Genomic DNA, 14,712 nt, shown 5'->3' with positions numbered 1-14,712 from the left:
CTTGACCATCAAAAAACAACCTCAGTACCCCCATCCTGCCCACGCCCAAATGGGGAGAGTGTCAAAAACATACAGGACCCCCTGGAGAGTGCGAAGGCACACTGGACCCCCAACTGAGACACAGGCATCCTAGGAAAATAAGCACACACACAAATCCACGTGCATGGACATGTGTCCCTGCAGTCATCCTTCTGGCAACACACACACGCCAGACAAGGAAGAATTAAATAAAACAAAAAGTATCACAGGGCGGTGAGGAGGGTTAGGGGCACATAACAGAAAGTGATGGAGCCTCGCGGAGAAGAGATTTTTCAATTGCGTTCTGGTGGCAGAAGGTGTTCACTGTGAAGAGAGGAGAAAGAAAGGCTTTAACGTGGATCAGTGTTCATCAGTGAACCAAAGTTGAACCACCCAAGCCACCCCCAGATTCCTGCCCACCAGAAACTGTGAGATGATAAAGGCTTACTGTTTCAAGCCACCAAGTTTGGGGGCAATTTGTTCTGTGACACTAGCTAATATGTCTGGATTTCTTCAGAAGCGAGAGCCAAAATCCACCTCTGGAATGGATATGCCTTCCTCCAAGCTTGAGTCCAGGGAGTGGCCCAACTAATGCCACTATGTGGGCACTTCAGTGGAAGAAACCTAGTTTGGGTCTGGGAGTTATGTTATAAGGGTTATAAGGCTACATCCTAAAACAAGATGACCTGGGTTCAAATACTAGTTTAGACATTTAGTAACTGTGAATTTGGGCAAGTGCGTTGACCTCTCTGGGCTTCCGTTTTCTTCTCTATAAAATGGAGATATCAGGATTCGTGGACAATTGAGTGGGCCACTGTAGTACTTAATTTCCCTTTTGAGCCTCTTGGAGAGTAGAATTGTGTCCTTCAGAAAGATTCCTTCAAATCCTAACCCACCTGCCCTCCACTCCCTCCCCCTCTCCCCACCACGCCACCTGCAAACGTGACCTCATTTGGAAACAGGGTTATTGCAGATGTAATTAGTTAAGATGAGGTCATACTAAAGTATGACCCTAATCCAATGACTGCTGTCCTTATAAGAGTGAAATTCGGATGCAGAGACACACAGGGGAGAAGGCCACGTGAAGACAGACAGACGCAGCAATGAAAATGATGTGTCTACAAGCCACAGAGGGCCACGGACTGCCAGCCACCACCAGAAGCTGGGAGAGGCAGGAAGTACCCTCCCCTGGAGCTTTTGGAGGGAGTTGGCCCTGCCAACACCTTGATTTTGGACTTCTGGCCTCCAGACGTGAGAGAATAGATTTCTGTTGTTTTAAGCCGCCCAGTTTGTGGTCATTTGTTACAGTGGCCCAGGGGAAAGAAATGCAAGCCTCTTTCCACCAGGTGGCAGAGAGCAAACCTCAATCAATGCCAGGTAATTCGATAAATTCACTTTTCCTGGGGCCAGGTCTAGGTTCAAGGGCTGTCATATGGCGTTCAAAAGTGGGGCCAGTTGGGGGGCATCCCACCTTTGAGTATCTCCCAGCCAGGCCAGCAATTTCAGGTCCTTGTCCTGCTGCTCTTTGCCATTCATTCCTCCGCCAGACACCAGGGCCTGCCTTGTACCTACAGACTTTCTGCAGCTCCTCCCTAATTTCTAACGCTTGGCTATTGTCTCTTGCTCTTGTGGGCCACTGGGAAGTTCTGGGGATGGGGGAGAAAAGGGGACAGTTGAAGCCTGTCACCACCTCCCTACTATCACCTCCCTGTGGTCACTCCACAGCCCCCTCTCCACCCTGGGCTTTCTCTTGAGTTCTCTGCTTGGCCCACAACCAACCCAGGTGACCCTGGGGCCCCTGGGGAAGTGGCCTGAGGTCTCCAGGGCAGGCCCAGGGAATTCCAAAGCTTTGGAAATGTAAACCTCTTTTTTCTCTAACTTTCATCCAGACCTTGGATTTCCACCAAGTAAAGCACTGCTCAGAAGCCAAGAAGGAAATCTGTGCTTCCTCCTTTCCTATCTGCTGTGTCATCCATCCCCTTTCCAACGGCTCAAGGAGGTTGCATCCTTGCTGGCCAGGCTGGAGCAGGCAGGGGACAGAAAAAGAAAGAAGCAGCGGGGAGCACATACCAGCAAAAGTACCAAATATTACCCAATCCCCCCATGCGGGGTTTTCAAAAAGTGAGAATGGGATGGCTGCCATAAAATGCTTCTGATTTCTACATGGACCTAGAATTTTTCTTTTTGAAGAACCTCAGATCTGCGCCGTCCTGTGGAACTTTCTGTGATGATGGGAACATTCTAGATCTGTGCTGTCCAGTGCAGACGGTCCCCAGCCACATGTGGCCACTGAGCAACTGACAATTGGCCAGAGGGCCTGAAGAACTGAGTTTTAAATTTTATTTAATTTTAATTTGTTATAAAGAGCCACAAGTATCTAGCAGAAACCAGACGAGACAAGCCAACCTTGGATGAACTGGTGCGCCCAGATGAAAGTCTACAACCACAGAGAGGAGAGCCAAGTGCACAGAGGGAGGCAATTAGCAGGCCGGATCATAAATAAAATACATTTCAATTAAGGGCCGGTTGAAGGATCATGGGTGAAAACCCTCTTTTTATGGTTCATATACAGCAGCCCTCACTTTCTCCTCCACAGACCAGCCACAAAATACAAGTTACGTGTTTACATCAGAACCGCTGGGGGCTACACATCCCAAGATCCGAACCCTCAGTTACCCCCCAGTGACAAAGCACAGATCAGGGGAAATGGAGACGGCTCTGGTTCGTGTGGATCCCAAGCCAGACACCGGCCCAGGAGCCTATGGCCAGCAGTGAGAATGTATTAGAATCCCATCAGCATTATATGAATTTTGAGCCACTGAGATTAAAACAAGATCAGCTCCAATCCAAAGTACATTTGGAGGAAAATGAAATAACAAAGGGAACATGGAGGTCCCTCTGAGCCAGAGCTGAAGGTGAGGGAGTAAGCTAGTGAGTGTCAGGTGGGAGAATATCCCTGGTGGAGAGAATAGCTAGTGCAAAGGTCCTGGGGTAGCCAGAAACTTGGCCTCTCACTCCAAAACTCCAGATTGACCACTTCACATCTTGAGTAGGCATTTCAAACTGGGCAAACACGAAACTCTTGAATCCCTCAACAGCCCCCCACAATCCCCCACCCACTTATCTCGGACATCATCCCAGGCCTGAAATACCCACCACCCCATACTAAATTTGCCTGAACTTGGAAAAAATGTACCAGCCTCAAGGCCTTTTCAGTACCTAGAAGCTTTAGGTTCTAACATCCTCTCTCCCTAGGCTTGGAGGGGAGTTAGGAAAATTCACCTTGATAAAATGTGTAGCCTGGGGCTTGGCTCACGGGCAGCACTGGCTAAAAGGGAGACGTTAAGTTTTCCCCAGAAAGGGGGCTTGAAGCTTCATTTCATTGAACGTTATTTAACATCATAAAATGTTATTAGCCCATATCTAAGGATCAGAATGAGAGTGCTAGAGATCTCCACCCAAGTCCCAGCCCCCCACCCTCCCACTCCACGCCATAAACCACTCCCGAGCATGGAGAAAAATTACCAGGCTTCTCTTCAAACAATGCAACTATACGCCGCTCGGCCCCTCCCCAGGTTGCACCCTGTGACCCCAAGCCCCAAGCCCAGGTAAATATCCTCGACCCCGCCAGCACCCGAAACTGCCTGCGGCCCTGCAAGCTGCCCTTCCCGGCTGAGGGACCGCAAGGGTTAAGCAGCAGCTCCCTGTGCTCTGATTGACAGCCCGGCCGGCGGCTGGGGCGAGTCAGCCAATCAGAGACAGTGGCCACCGCCCACGTGGGCAAGCGGCTTCACGATTGGCCAGTGCCGCTGTCTGCCGTCCCCAAAGCTTGAGCCCACGTGCAGCTGCTGCCTGTTCATTGATTGACTTTGCGGTGCAGGTGGCGGTGAGGAGGGGCCGGGGCGGGCCGGGGCGGGACCAGGGCGGGCCGGGGCGGGGCCCGACAGGTCAAATGGCCCCCAGGTGAGGGGAGGCTCTTCTTTCTGCCTGAACTTGGCTCACCCGCGCAGCTACCTCCTTGCTTCTTCTGGACCTCTATTCTACGGAAGGTGTGTAGGCCCCAGGTCAGCTGGAGGACCCCAGGGTCCCCGGGCGGTGGAGGAGGCTGGAGGGACGTTGAGGGGCAGAAGCCAAGCAAAGAATATAGTTTGGTCGCGCGATTGTGATTGTGGTAATGAAGAGGTCTCTTTTTCTTCTGCCTGAGAAATTCCTCCTAATGCACCTGGCCAACAACTCTTACTCATCCTTCAAAACCCTTTTCCAATGATGTTCTCCCATGCTTTAGAAAATTGGTCTCAAAACTAAGGTTGAGCTTTGGCATTCTTCTCTGGACTCCCCCAGCCCTGACTGTTCGCCCTGGGGGTCCCCACTATTAATCAGCACCGCCGCAGGCACCAGAGTGTTTGATGAATGAATATAGGCTGTAGGGAAAGCAGTGGGATGCTGGAGGTCAGTCGGGGTTTGGGATCCAGGTTTGGGTCCTGGAGGGGAGACCATGTTGTCTGGTGTAGAAGGCCCAGGGGTGGGATGGGGCTGCTTTGTCCCTGCCACTGCCTAGCCTTCTTCCCTCAGGACCTGCCATCTCCTTGTTGCTTTTAGAGACCTTGTGATTACTACCTGAAGATGAGCTATTGGGGCCATCCCAGCTCCCAGGGGCAACCTCCAAGGATGGTGAGGCCCCCAGGAACTTTGGTGAGGAGGGCATGAACCCCTGGGGCGGGGCGGGGGGAAGACTGGGGGCTGGGCTCATATCTAATTCTCCTGCTTCTGATGGAAGGCCTTGGGAGGGGCTGGCTAGGCTAACCCAACATACCTACTGATTGGTGCCAAGGCACTTGCTTTTTTAAAGTAAACTTACTTAACACTCAGGTGTAAAACATGACTACATCATCTGTTAATATATTACAAGCAAACTCCCCCCTCCTCCAGACGTTACTTCCCAGATATGACCATTTTTAACAGTTTAGGCTGGGGGGGGGTGCGTAAAGGACCAGAGAGGGAATAGTTTATATTTTTAAGGCAAGATGCAAAATAGAAGATACTCTGTGGGTACTTAAGTAGCAAGAGAGAAGGCAAATTACCTTCAGGTTTTAGGAGTCCTACCTCACCCTCCTTGAACCTTTTTCTAGGCTCATCCTGGGGCCAGCCTTCCAACCTTGAACTCTCAGGGCATGCTGGAGCAGCTCAAGAAGCAGTTCCCCAGGTGAGGATGATTCACAGGGGACCTGCTGTGACCCTAAGTTCCACTGAGGGAAAGATTTCAGGTCTCTCGCTGGCTCAAAAGCCCCTGACCCAAATGACAGGACTAATAATAGGGGGAACCTGAAACAGAAGGAAAACCAAACCAGTAATACCGACCCTGGCTTTATATTTAAATGTTTGATTTTTTGTTGTTCAGCGTGCATTTGCTTGCATTCAATTATATTTTTTTTAATGCTGCATTAAAATCATATTCATCTTGAGGCTGTCTTAAATGTGGCTCCTTTGAAGGGGACCTTCATTCCCACCCTACCAGGGGGTGAGGGTCATTCTGGGGAAGGAGGGCATTCCTCCCCTTCCAGCCGTCTTTCTTCCCCCACAGGTTCCCCCCTCAGTTGCCGGCACAGATGGAGAGCATTTACTACTTGGTGAGCCACAAACCAGGCAGCCCCTCCCAGAACATCCTAGAAAGGTGGTTCTGTTAGGCCCCAGGAACAGGATTTCAGGGACACCCTCTTCTCTGTTTTGCTAACTTTGGGCAAGTGAGTTAACCCATTGAGCCTCAGCTTCATGTGAGTTTTTCTTTTTTCTTTTTTTTTTTTTTGAGAATTTTTATGAGTTTATTTGAGCCAAACTGACGACATATGCCCAGGAGCAAGATCTCAAATTCTCCCAGGTTTTTTATAATAACCTTGCTGTGAAAACTAGAAATTCCATATTTAAAGGAGGTGCTTCTTCAGCTCACAGAGCATGACTAGAGTCCCTGCCCTTGAGGGACGTATGTTCTGATGTGCTGATATCTTCTAGAACTTTTCCCAGTGTTCTATATCAACAATGTCCAATGAGACATTGTTGATATAGAGCATTTGTTTTTTAATTGATTTAAATTTGCATAGTCACACTTGACTAGTGGCTACCTCATTGGACTGAGCAGTTCTAAGGGGAGGAGAGAGACATAAATTGAGAAACAAGATTCACAAACTGTAAGCATTATAAAGAAAATAGAAAGTGATGAAATGAAAAATGAGTAAAGATTTTGAGCTAGGGTAGTCAGGAAGGTCTCAGAGGAAGTGATGTTTGCAGAAGAGAAGGGGCTCCTGGTACCCCTAGAGAGAACTGGGAAAGGTGTTCAGGCAGAGGGCAGGGTATGTACAAAGGACCTGGGGCTGGTGTGTTGGAGGGACAATGAGGAGGCCCAAGTGGGAGCTGAGTGAGCAAGGGGGAGGGGTCTCTGGGGAGGTCCTTGACCTTCAATTCACATCGAGAATGGAATCCAGGGGCCTTCCTAATTAGCACCCACTCTGAGTGTATGAAGTGGTATCCCATTAATGAGAGTAGGGACCAGTGAAATAGAGTGACTTGCCCAATGTCACACAGCTGGGGAGAAGCATGCGCAGCATTCAAATTACCGACCCCCGCCCACTTCCATTGACACCACCCCCTGTGGCCCCTGTTGTTACTTCACAGCTCCAGAAGGTCCGACAGGGTCTGCAGGAACATCACAGACAGGTGAGTGAGTGACCGGGAACTCAGGTATAGCTGCCCCTCGAAAGGCAGGGTAGAGGAGGAGGAGGGCAGGGCAGGAGAGCCCTGTGGGCTTCGGGAGGACCCCATGGAGATGGGAACCCTGAAGGGCTGTGGGCAGAGGAGAGATAGGACCTGTAATCCCCCAGGATATCAGCATGTCCCCACATCTTGGGAGTGCGTCTTCCGGCCTTCTCCTCGGGTCCCTGCGTGGCTCAGATGACGCTTCTTTGTAGGTCAGTGGCTTCAGCTTTGACGGGCTTGTTCTGTGTGCCAAGCACACCCGGATTGCCATCTTCCATGTGTCTGAGAGTTCTCAAGGGCCCGGCTCACATGAGCCGGGGGCAGGTCTGCACCGGGGGCCCTGGCTCCCTGCACAGGGCGCCTTGCCCAAGCTGAAGCACGACTTCCACCCCTGCCTGTCCTCCTGCCACCTGGCCCCTTTCTCCTGGGAGCTGGCAGGCCTTGCTGCCTGTGCCAGATGTGACTGGCAGAGGGCCAGGGCCATGTCTGCGATCTAGCAGGGGCTGGGGTGGGCAGCTCAGGGAACAGGGAGAGACAGAGCTGTAGGGGGGGCAGGAAGCAACCAGAACAGTTATTCATTCAACAGATATTTATCCATCACCTTGCCAAGTGCTGTTGTAGGCGCCAGGGAAATAGCAAAGGAGAACACAAACCCCTGCCTTTGGGATGAGAGGAGCTTGGTAAACAGAAGTGTCAGATGGTGAAGGCCAGGCGAGGTGGGGGTGGAATAGAGCAGCCCCAAGGGGATGTGGGGGGACCAGGATGGGAGTGAGTTGTAATTCAGGGTGGTCAGGAAAGACTCACTAAAAAGGTGACATTTGAGCAGAGAACTAAAGGAGGGGAGGTAGGGGAGCCATGAGGGTGTCTGGAAAACAGCATATGCAAAGACCCTGAGGCGGGACCATGCCTGGTGTGTGAGCAAAGTGAGCTGGAGCAGAGTGAGCGTGAGGGAGGGAGCTGGTCGTGCAGGGCCTTGTGGGCCAAGGGAGGACTGTGGGTAGAGGAGGGACGAGGGACGGGCCCTGACTCCTGTGCTCACAGGCGCCCTGGCTGCTACAGGGAGGACGGGCTATAGGGGGTCAGCAGAAGCCTGGGGACCACTGAGGACCGTCCAGGTGTGGGATGCTGGTCACTTAGAGCAGTTCAGTGGTGAGAGATGATCAGACTTTGGTCGTGCTTTGGGGAGGAATCTGACAGCTCTTGCTGAGTGTCACAATGTGGGGAATGAGGCCCCAAGATGGGCTCCACCCAGGAGGGGTCCCCAACCCCCACCCAGGAGATGCTCCCTAGCAGCCTTGGAGCCATGTGGTCCCACACAGACCACCTCCCCCTCCTTGTTTTCCCAGCCTCCTTGCTGTGCATTTAAAATCCCAACCCACAGCAGCAGGCAGCCCCCCTGCTCCTGCCGCCTGCCTACACACAGCTCTCCCCAGGGAGGGCCAGCGAGCAGGCAGGAGGGAGCAGCACTTTTCATGCTGAGTGCATTAAAGTGCCAGTAAATTGCACATTAACGAGCCAGGGCGAATTGGGGAAGGCTCCCCTGGGCCTAGCACTGCTGGGAGGCCCAGCTGGGGAATCCATCACTGACTGTCCCGGGAGGCAGCAGCCCAGAGGCTGAGGGCTCAGAGGGGGTCCCCACATCCCAGCCCCGCCCACCACCATCCTGTTTGCCCAACAGGCAGGAGAGGGACCAGGCTGGGCCTGGAGGCAGGTAAACAGGTAAACACTGCCTGGCCCCATGTTTCCTCTGACTTTTGCAAATTGACTGCTTCTCTGGGCCTCCATGTTCTCATCTGCAAAATGGGAATGCCAGTAGTGCCTGTTAAACAGAACTGATGACCCGTGGCATTTATGCTGCATTTCTTTATCAATTATCTTTCTTTGTGAATCAGAACATTTTCCCAGGATTTTGGAGTTTGCTCTGGGCCAGACAACTCTGGGGAGCTTCTAAGCATCTACCATGGAGGGAAGTGTGCGTCTGCCTCGAGAGCCAAAGACCAAGTCCATGCTATCCTAAACAGTAGCCATGGGACACATGCGGCTATTTAAGTTGACATTAAGCAAGTGTTACCAGCCACATTTCTGGTGCTCGATAGGCACGTGAAACTAGCCGTTACCCCATTAGGCATCTCTAGAGCAATTCCCTGTCACTGTGTCGCCTGGCACTGGACTATATGTAGCGGCACTTACTGCCCATTCCCACTGAGTCCTTACCGTGCCAAGAAGGTGGATCTTCCCACTGCGAATTCTGGGGAACGCTGGCCAGGAGGTTCCAGCCTTGTTGGCTGTATCCTCAGCTGGACGCCTGGCATGTTCTAGGAACCACTGCCCTTGGTTCTCGGTGCCTGTGCCGTCCGCTTTGGCAGCTGCTGGCCCCATGGGGCTATTGAGCACTTGAAATGTGGCTGCTGGAACTGGAAGAATGTCATTTTTAATTGTACTTAACTTTATGTTTAAATAGCCATTGGTGGCCGGGGGTTACTGTGCGAGGCGGCACAGTCATGTAGAAGGAGAGGTTAAAAACGCACTCAGTGCCCACGTCGGGTCAGTGCCACAGAGGAAAGGAGCAGGCTTTGTGGTAGGGAGGAGCGCACCCTGAAAGAACAGACGGGTAGCCTGTGGGTGGGTAGAAAAGGAAAATTGGAGATAGATCATTCAGTCTCTTCTGTGTCCGTAGAAACTTGGAACTTAAATTTGGAATGTCGCTCGGTTTTAAATATAAAATAATGTAAGTGACCCTCCCACTGGCTCTCCTAACTGTCCTGCTGTGGGTCCTTCTCTCCAAGAGGTACCCATCAGTTTTTTGGTGTCTTGCCAATGTTTAAGAAGATTCAAATATCGGCCCCACACAAAGGGACGTATGTACATATTGTTTTGCTTTCTGGAGCCATTTTAAGCAAAAGTGTGGTGTTCGGGTTTTAGTTTTCAAACATCCCGAGAAAAGCAGCTGGGAGACACACCCAGATCTCCACTTTCTACCATATTATAATGGCCACTGGCCTCTAGGATTAGATTTTATCACCCTCTGCCAAGGCTGGCCTCTGGGTATCGCGAACCACCCCAAACATTCAAGGTGGGTGGTATATCACCATTTTACACACGGGGAAAGCTGCTTGTAGGAGGGGGTTTGTGCCCAGGGCTGTCCGATAACAAAGTCTTAGCTGGGATGATGCTCCCTCCTCCAGGCAGAAAACTTCCTACGGATCATGGAGACCTGCAGCCAACCCCCGCTTGGTGAACAGGCTGACCAGAACTCCGGGGGGCCAGCCAGCCCCAAGGCTTCCCAGCACCCAGAGGTCAAGCCCCCGCAGCCCTCCAGTTTCCAGGGGCTGGACTTTGCAGACGTCATGGCCATGAGGTCGTCCGACTGGCTCCAGCAGCCCTCTAGAGTGGACGACACCCCAGTCCACCAGCTGGACCCGCAGCCGTCCTGGGACTCGGAGCCCCTGTTTTGGCAGGATGTTCTGACTGAGCAACTCTGGCAGATTTTTGCTGGGACCTGCCGTGAGGTGGACCAGCCAGGTCACAGGCGTGAGTCTTCCTGAGGGTGGGAAGGGGGTGGCCTGGGACCAGAGCACATGGAGGACAGCACAGGTTGAACCTGTCTTTCTGCTGTCTCTGTCACTTTCTTCCCCTCCTGTTGGCAGTGACAGAACAGGTGCCAAGCCTGGTAAGTAAGTGGGCGGGGGGGTTATCCTGGCAAGTTCCCATGGGACTGGTCCACCACCTCCAGCTCTTGCATGCCCTCCAAGGACTCAGGACTGTTCCCCAAGACTGTCTACAACTCCGCCGGGATGGGAAGACGGGACTAGGGGCAGTTTCCCGAGTCCTGTCCTCACTGCCTGGGTCTCCCTAAGGTTTTCTCGTTCTAAGACAGACCCTAAGCAGGTTCTCTGGTGTGACCAGATTGCCCTATTTCTCATGGGCAGGAAAGCCAGGAGCCAGGACCACACTCCTCTGGAGTGGAACCGTGTACTAAAGATGCTTTGGGTAATCTCAGTGGGTGGGGGGTGGCCTGCTCGGGAGCGAGGGTGGGGGTGGGGAGGGCATTCTGCTGCTTACCTATTCTTATCTCTGCCCAGTCCTCAGCCCTCTGGAACCCCCCCACAGCTCCCCAGCAGGTTCCCAAGAAGGGAGCACAAGGCCAGGCATGGCAGCAGGGGGGATGCTTTCCCGTGTGGCCCAGGTGAGACCAGTCTGAGTTGGCACCCCACCCCGAAAGTCTGCGGGGGCTGGGGCAGAGGGAGCCAAAACGTCTTAGCTGTGATGTTGGTCCACCCACAGGTGCCTGCTAGGAGAGACTGTCACTTTCTGAAGCCCATGTAAGTGTAGGCACTGCCCCTCCTCTCTCTACCGCTGTCCCCAGGAGGTAGAGGGAACCAGAGGTGCAGGTGTGTCCCCCACCGCCATCACGGTGCTGTCCTCGTAAGTGGAGTGAGGGGTCTGAGTAGGGATGGGGGTAGGCAGTCATCTTCACACCAGCATCACTGCCCCTCCCACCCCAGGCTCAAGGAATTGGGGGAAAGAACTCACGTGGAATGGGGAGGGAGGGGCGCTGGGTCAGAGCTGGATGTAGGTAGTCCCAACCTTATGGTTTGAGGCTGGGGGAGCCCAGGTGAGAGACAGCTTGGAGGAAGGGGCCTAATGGTTAGGACCTTGAAGGATGAGCATGAGTTTTCTAGGTAGAAGCCGGGCTGGGGGGAGCGGTTATGGAAGAGGGAAAATACTTGGAGGGGTGTGGATAGGAGATTAGAGGAAGGATAGTGTAATGGGGAAACCCACACATCTGAAAAAGAACAAAGCCCCTCTAGGGCTTGATGGATGCCCTCTCTTGGCGAGGGGCTCACAGGCAGGCTGGTGACCCCCAAGTGTCCCTCCTAAGATGCTGGGACCCTGAGGACTTCAAAGATGCCTGGAGGCCGGATTTCCTGCCCTGGCATTCCAGGAAGTTGGCCACCCCGTACAGAATGGAGAAGAAGCGGACACTGAAACATGGGGAGCCCGTGCTGTCCATCGCAGTCAGCAGCTTCATGCGGCATGCATTCACCTGTGGCAGGGGTGGTGTCAAGGTGTGGTGTCTGGTCGGCCAGGTGGTGGAGGACAGGCTCCCTGTGAGCCACCTGCGTGTACAGGTGAGGCTGGAACTGCCTCCAGGGGCAGGACTTGTGCGAGCTGGAAGAGCTATCTGCAGGGGAGGAAGCTTACCTCCACCTCTACCCACCCCAGACCCACGGGGCCTACCTGCGCACCTGCCTGGTGTCCTCAGACAGCACCACCCTGCTGACGGGAGGCCACAACCTGGCGGGGGTGAGTGTGTGGGACCTGATGGCGCCCTCCCTCTATGTGCGAGATGAGCTACCCTGTGCAGCTCTCACCTGCCAGGCCCTGGCTGCCAAGCTGGAGGACAAGCTGGCCTTCGCCAGCTTCACTGATGGCACCATCAGGATCTGGGACCTGCGGAACCAGCGTGTGGTCAGGTGTGGCCCTGGAATGGGCGGGGGGACCCTGAGAGTTCCTTCCAACCTCGTGCCCTGAGCTGGCGTTCAGCAGTCTCAGGGTTAAAGCCTCTTGCCTGCTTGAACTCAGATTTGAGGGAGTTGAAGACCCAGATTCAAATGTTGGCTGGGCTGTTTCCTCAAAGCCCCATCTTGGTACTTTTTGTTTACCTCAGCTTCCCTATCTGTCAACTAGGTGTGGTTGGGTGGGTGGTGGTCCTGGGACTCAAAGCTCAGAGTCTTGGCCCCAACCCTCTCCTGATGCCTGTCCCGGCCAGGGACCTGCCAGGACCCACAAATGGAGCCAAGAGCATTGCTGTCAAAGGCCAGAACATCTGGATGGGGGGTCTGGATGCCTGCCTGCGGTGCTGGGACCTGAGGAATGCTGGGGAGCCTCAGGAATACCAATTTGAGTCTCAGGTGTGGGGGCTTGGATGGGGCCTGCTTAGCCAGGTAGTGGCTGGGCTTCGGGCTAGATAAGGAGGTGGACATTGAGGGTTAGGGTGGGGGGGGGGCGGTATTGGCACCCCATGTCTTGGTGTTGCTGGGAGGAGTAGCGTTGGATGCTTTCATAGTCTATCATTTAGTCTGTGATCCCACAAAGTAGAAGACCAACCCATTCTATAGACAAGCAAATTGAGGTCCAGAGATGTAAAGTTGCTTGTTGGGGCCTCGCAACCAGGAAATGGGCAGGTGGTCAGCTCCCAGGGTGGATTCCTTTGCTCCTGCCCACCTCCCAGGCCAGGCCTTGACCAAGTTCCTTCCTGCCACCTACCCCCCAGATAATAAGCCTATCCCCCAGCCCTCGGGAGGACTGGGTCCTGGTGGGCACAGCCAGTGGCCAGCAGTGGCTGCAGCCCACCCGTGGGGGCCAGAAGCACATGGTGGGCTGTAAGGACAGCCCCATCCTCGGTCTCAAGTTCTCCCCCTTCGGTGAGTGGGCAGCAGGATAACCAGGTGGGGGAGTCCCCTGTGGCCCTCAGCCTCCCACAGGGCTCCCCCCTCAGGGCAACTGGGCCCAACCCTTTTGACCCTTCCTGAGCCCCCTCCCACACTCTTCATGAGCAGGAACCACAGTGATGCTGCCCGCAGGGCATGAGGGAGGTGGGGACTCCCCGCTTCCCAGATCCCCAGGACTGTAGCCCTCTGCCTCCTTCCAGGCCAGTGGTGGGTGAGCGTTGGCATGGACAACCTGGTCAGCATCTACAGCATGCCCACTGGGTCCATGGTGTTTCAGGTACCAGGGTGCGTGGGGGTGGGGCAGGCAGTGTGGGGGGCTGCTGAGGCCAGGGCTCCCGGTGCCGAGGCCCCACAGGGACCATAGTTGAACTGACAGGCAGATTTAGGGGGAAGGGCAAGTGAGCCCCCCCTTGCTGTGCTGCCCAACCCTCCCAGGTACCCGAGACCTCTTCAGTCATGTGCTGTGATGTGTCCTCTAACAACCGGCTGGTCGTCACAGGGTCCAGGGACCATGCCTCAGTGTACCAGATCACGTACTGAGGGGCGTACCACTGTCATCCCAACTCAGGCTCCTCCTCTTTTTCCCCCAAAGAAGGGGGCTGGTTGTGGAGGGGCGTGGTGGAGGGGATCTTTGTCACATGTAATAAAGCAACCGGGAAAAAAAAAGTTGATCTGGTTCTCCATCGTGCCCTGGCTGTCTCATGGAGATTGGTAAGGACTTTGTCCAGCTTGAGTCTCTGAGCCTTTTAAGTCTGTGTTCTGAGAATCTGACCAAAGCCACTGACCCCAACTGTTGGGAGAGGGAATAGCTGTGGGGCACTTTCACCTTCCATCCTGAGCTAAAATCTCCACATCTCATGGAGAGAGGTTTTCCAGCCACTTCCTGCACGATTCCAGGGATGGGGTTTTCGGTCCTTCCCAAAACACCGTTTGTTTAGGCCTTGACAGGTCCACCCTCAGTAGGACTCTGAGATTACCATTTGCTCACCTTTCCTCCAGGGATAAGAAGTGACCCAGGTGGTATCAATGGGTTGCTTCCTTAACCCCAGAATTATTTCTCCATAAGGTGCTTTCAGAAACTTTACCTGGGTGTGGCTTGTTTCCAGCAGGGGTCCTGACTGCTGGAAACAAGATGCTGGTCCCATCTCCCTCCAAAAGGTCCCAGCAGCATCTCTGCTTGGGGCCCCCCAGCCCTTCTAACCCTTGGTCTTCATGGCAACCCTTGGAAGCTTCCAGAAACCAGACATGGTTATGTCACCCTCCTGTCACTATCCCACTTTGGCTCCCAATTCCATGGGCTTTCTCTGTGCTTAATCTGGAGACCTTTCTCCCGTTGTAGCTGAGGAGGAACCCCTGCTGCCTTCCTGGTCTTCATCAGGCCAAGCTCCTTAAGGACCTCTGAGACTTTGCACATGCTGATCCCTCTGTCTTCATGACCCTTCCCAGCAGCTGTTTCTCCTCCCTTAGCTCTCAGCCGCCACCTCCTCTGGGA

General features: G+C 53.8%; 1 protein-coding gene across 1 annotated transcript; it reads left to right on the top strand.

Annotated features, from left to right (window-relative positions):
* The first annotated feature begins 4,013 nt into the window (after positions 1-4,013).
* Positions 4,014-13,841, top strand: TLE6 (TLE family member 6, subcortical maternal complex member). Its single transcript, XM_033133651.1, has 16 exons — positions 4,014-4,067; positions 4,618-4,710; positions 5,148-5,221; positions 5,600-5,645; positions 6,685-6,726; positions 9,951-10,296; positions 10,413-10,435; positions 10,695-10,755; positions 10,887-10,951; positions 11,050-11,087; positions 11,648-11,897; positions 11,992-12,242; positions 12,539-12,680; positions 13,043-13,193; positions 13,421-13,497; positions 13,656-13,841. Exons 2-16 carry the CDS (start codon positions 4,642-4,644, stop codon positions 13,758-13,760), a joined length of 1,740 nt encoding a protein of 579 aa, XP_032989542.1. The 5' UTR covers positions 4,014-4,067; positions 4,618-4,641; the 3' UTR covers positions 13,761-13,841.
* Positions 13,842-14,712: the final 871 nt, after the last annotated feature.

This window comes from Rhinolophus ferrumequinum, chromosome 18, assembly GCF_004115265.2.
Source record: "Rhinolophus ferrumequinum isolate MPI-CBG mRhiFer1 chromosome 18, mRhiFer1_v1.p, whole genome shotgun sequence".
NCBI classification, from domain to species: Eukaryota; Metazoa; Chordata; class Mammalia; order Chiroptera; family Rhinolophidae; genus Rhinolophus; species Rhinolophus ferrumequinum.
Note: the sequence above shows the minus strand (reverse complement) of the source record. Positions and strands in the feature narration are given on the sequence as shown.

Coding starts and splice junctions, on each gene's coding strand:
- TLE6 (XM_033133651.1), top strand. CDS start 4,642: ATGAGCTATTGGGGCCATCCCAGCTCCCAGGGGCAACCTCCAAGGATG. Junction 5,646..6,684: donor TGGAGAGCATTTACTACTTG/GTGAGCCACAAA, acceptor GTTACTTCACAG/CTCCAGAAGGTCCGACAGGG. Junction 12,681..13,042: donor AATACCAATTTGAGTCTCAG/GTGTGGGGGCTT, acceptor CCTACCCCCCAG/ATAATAAGCCTATCCCCCAG.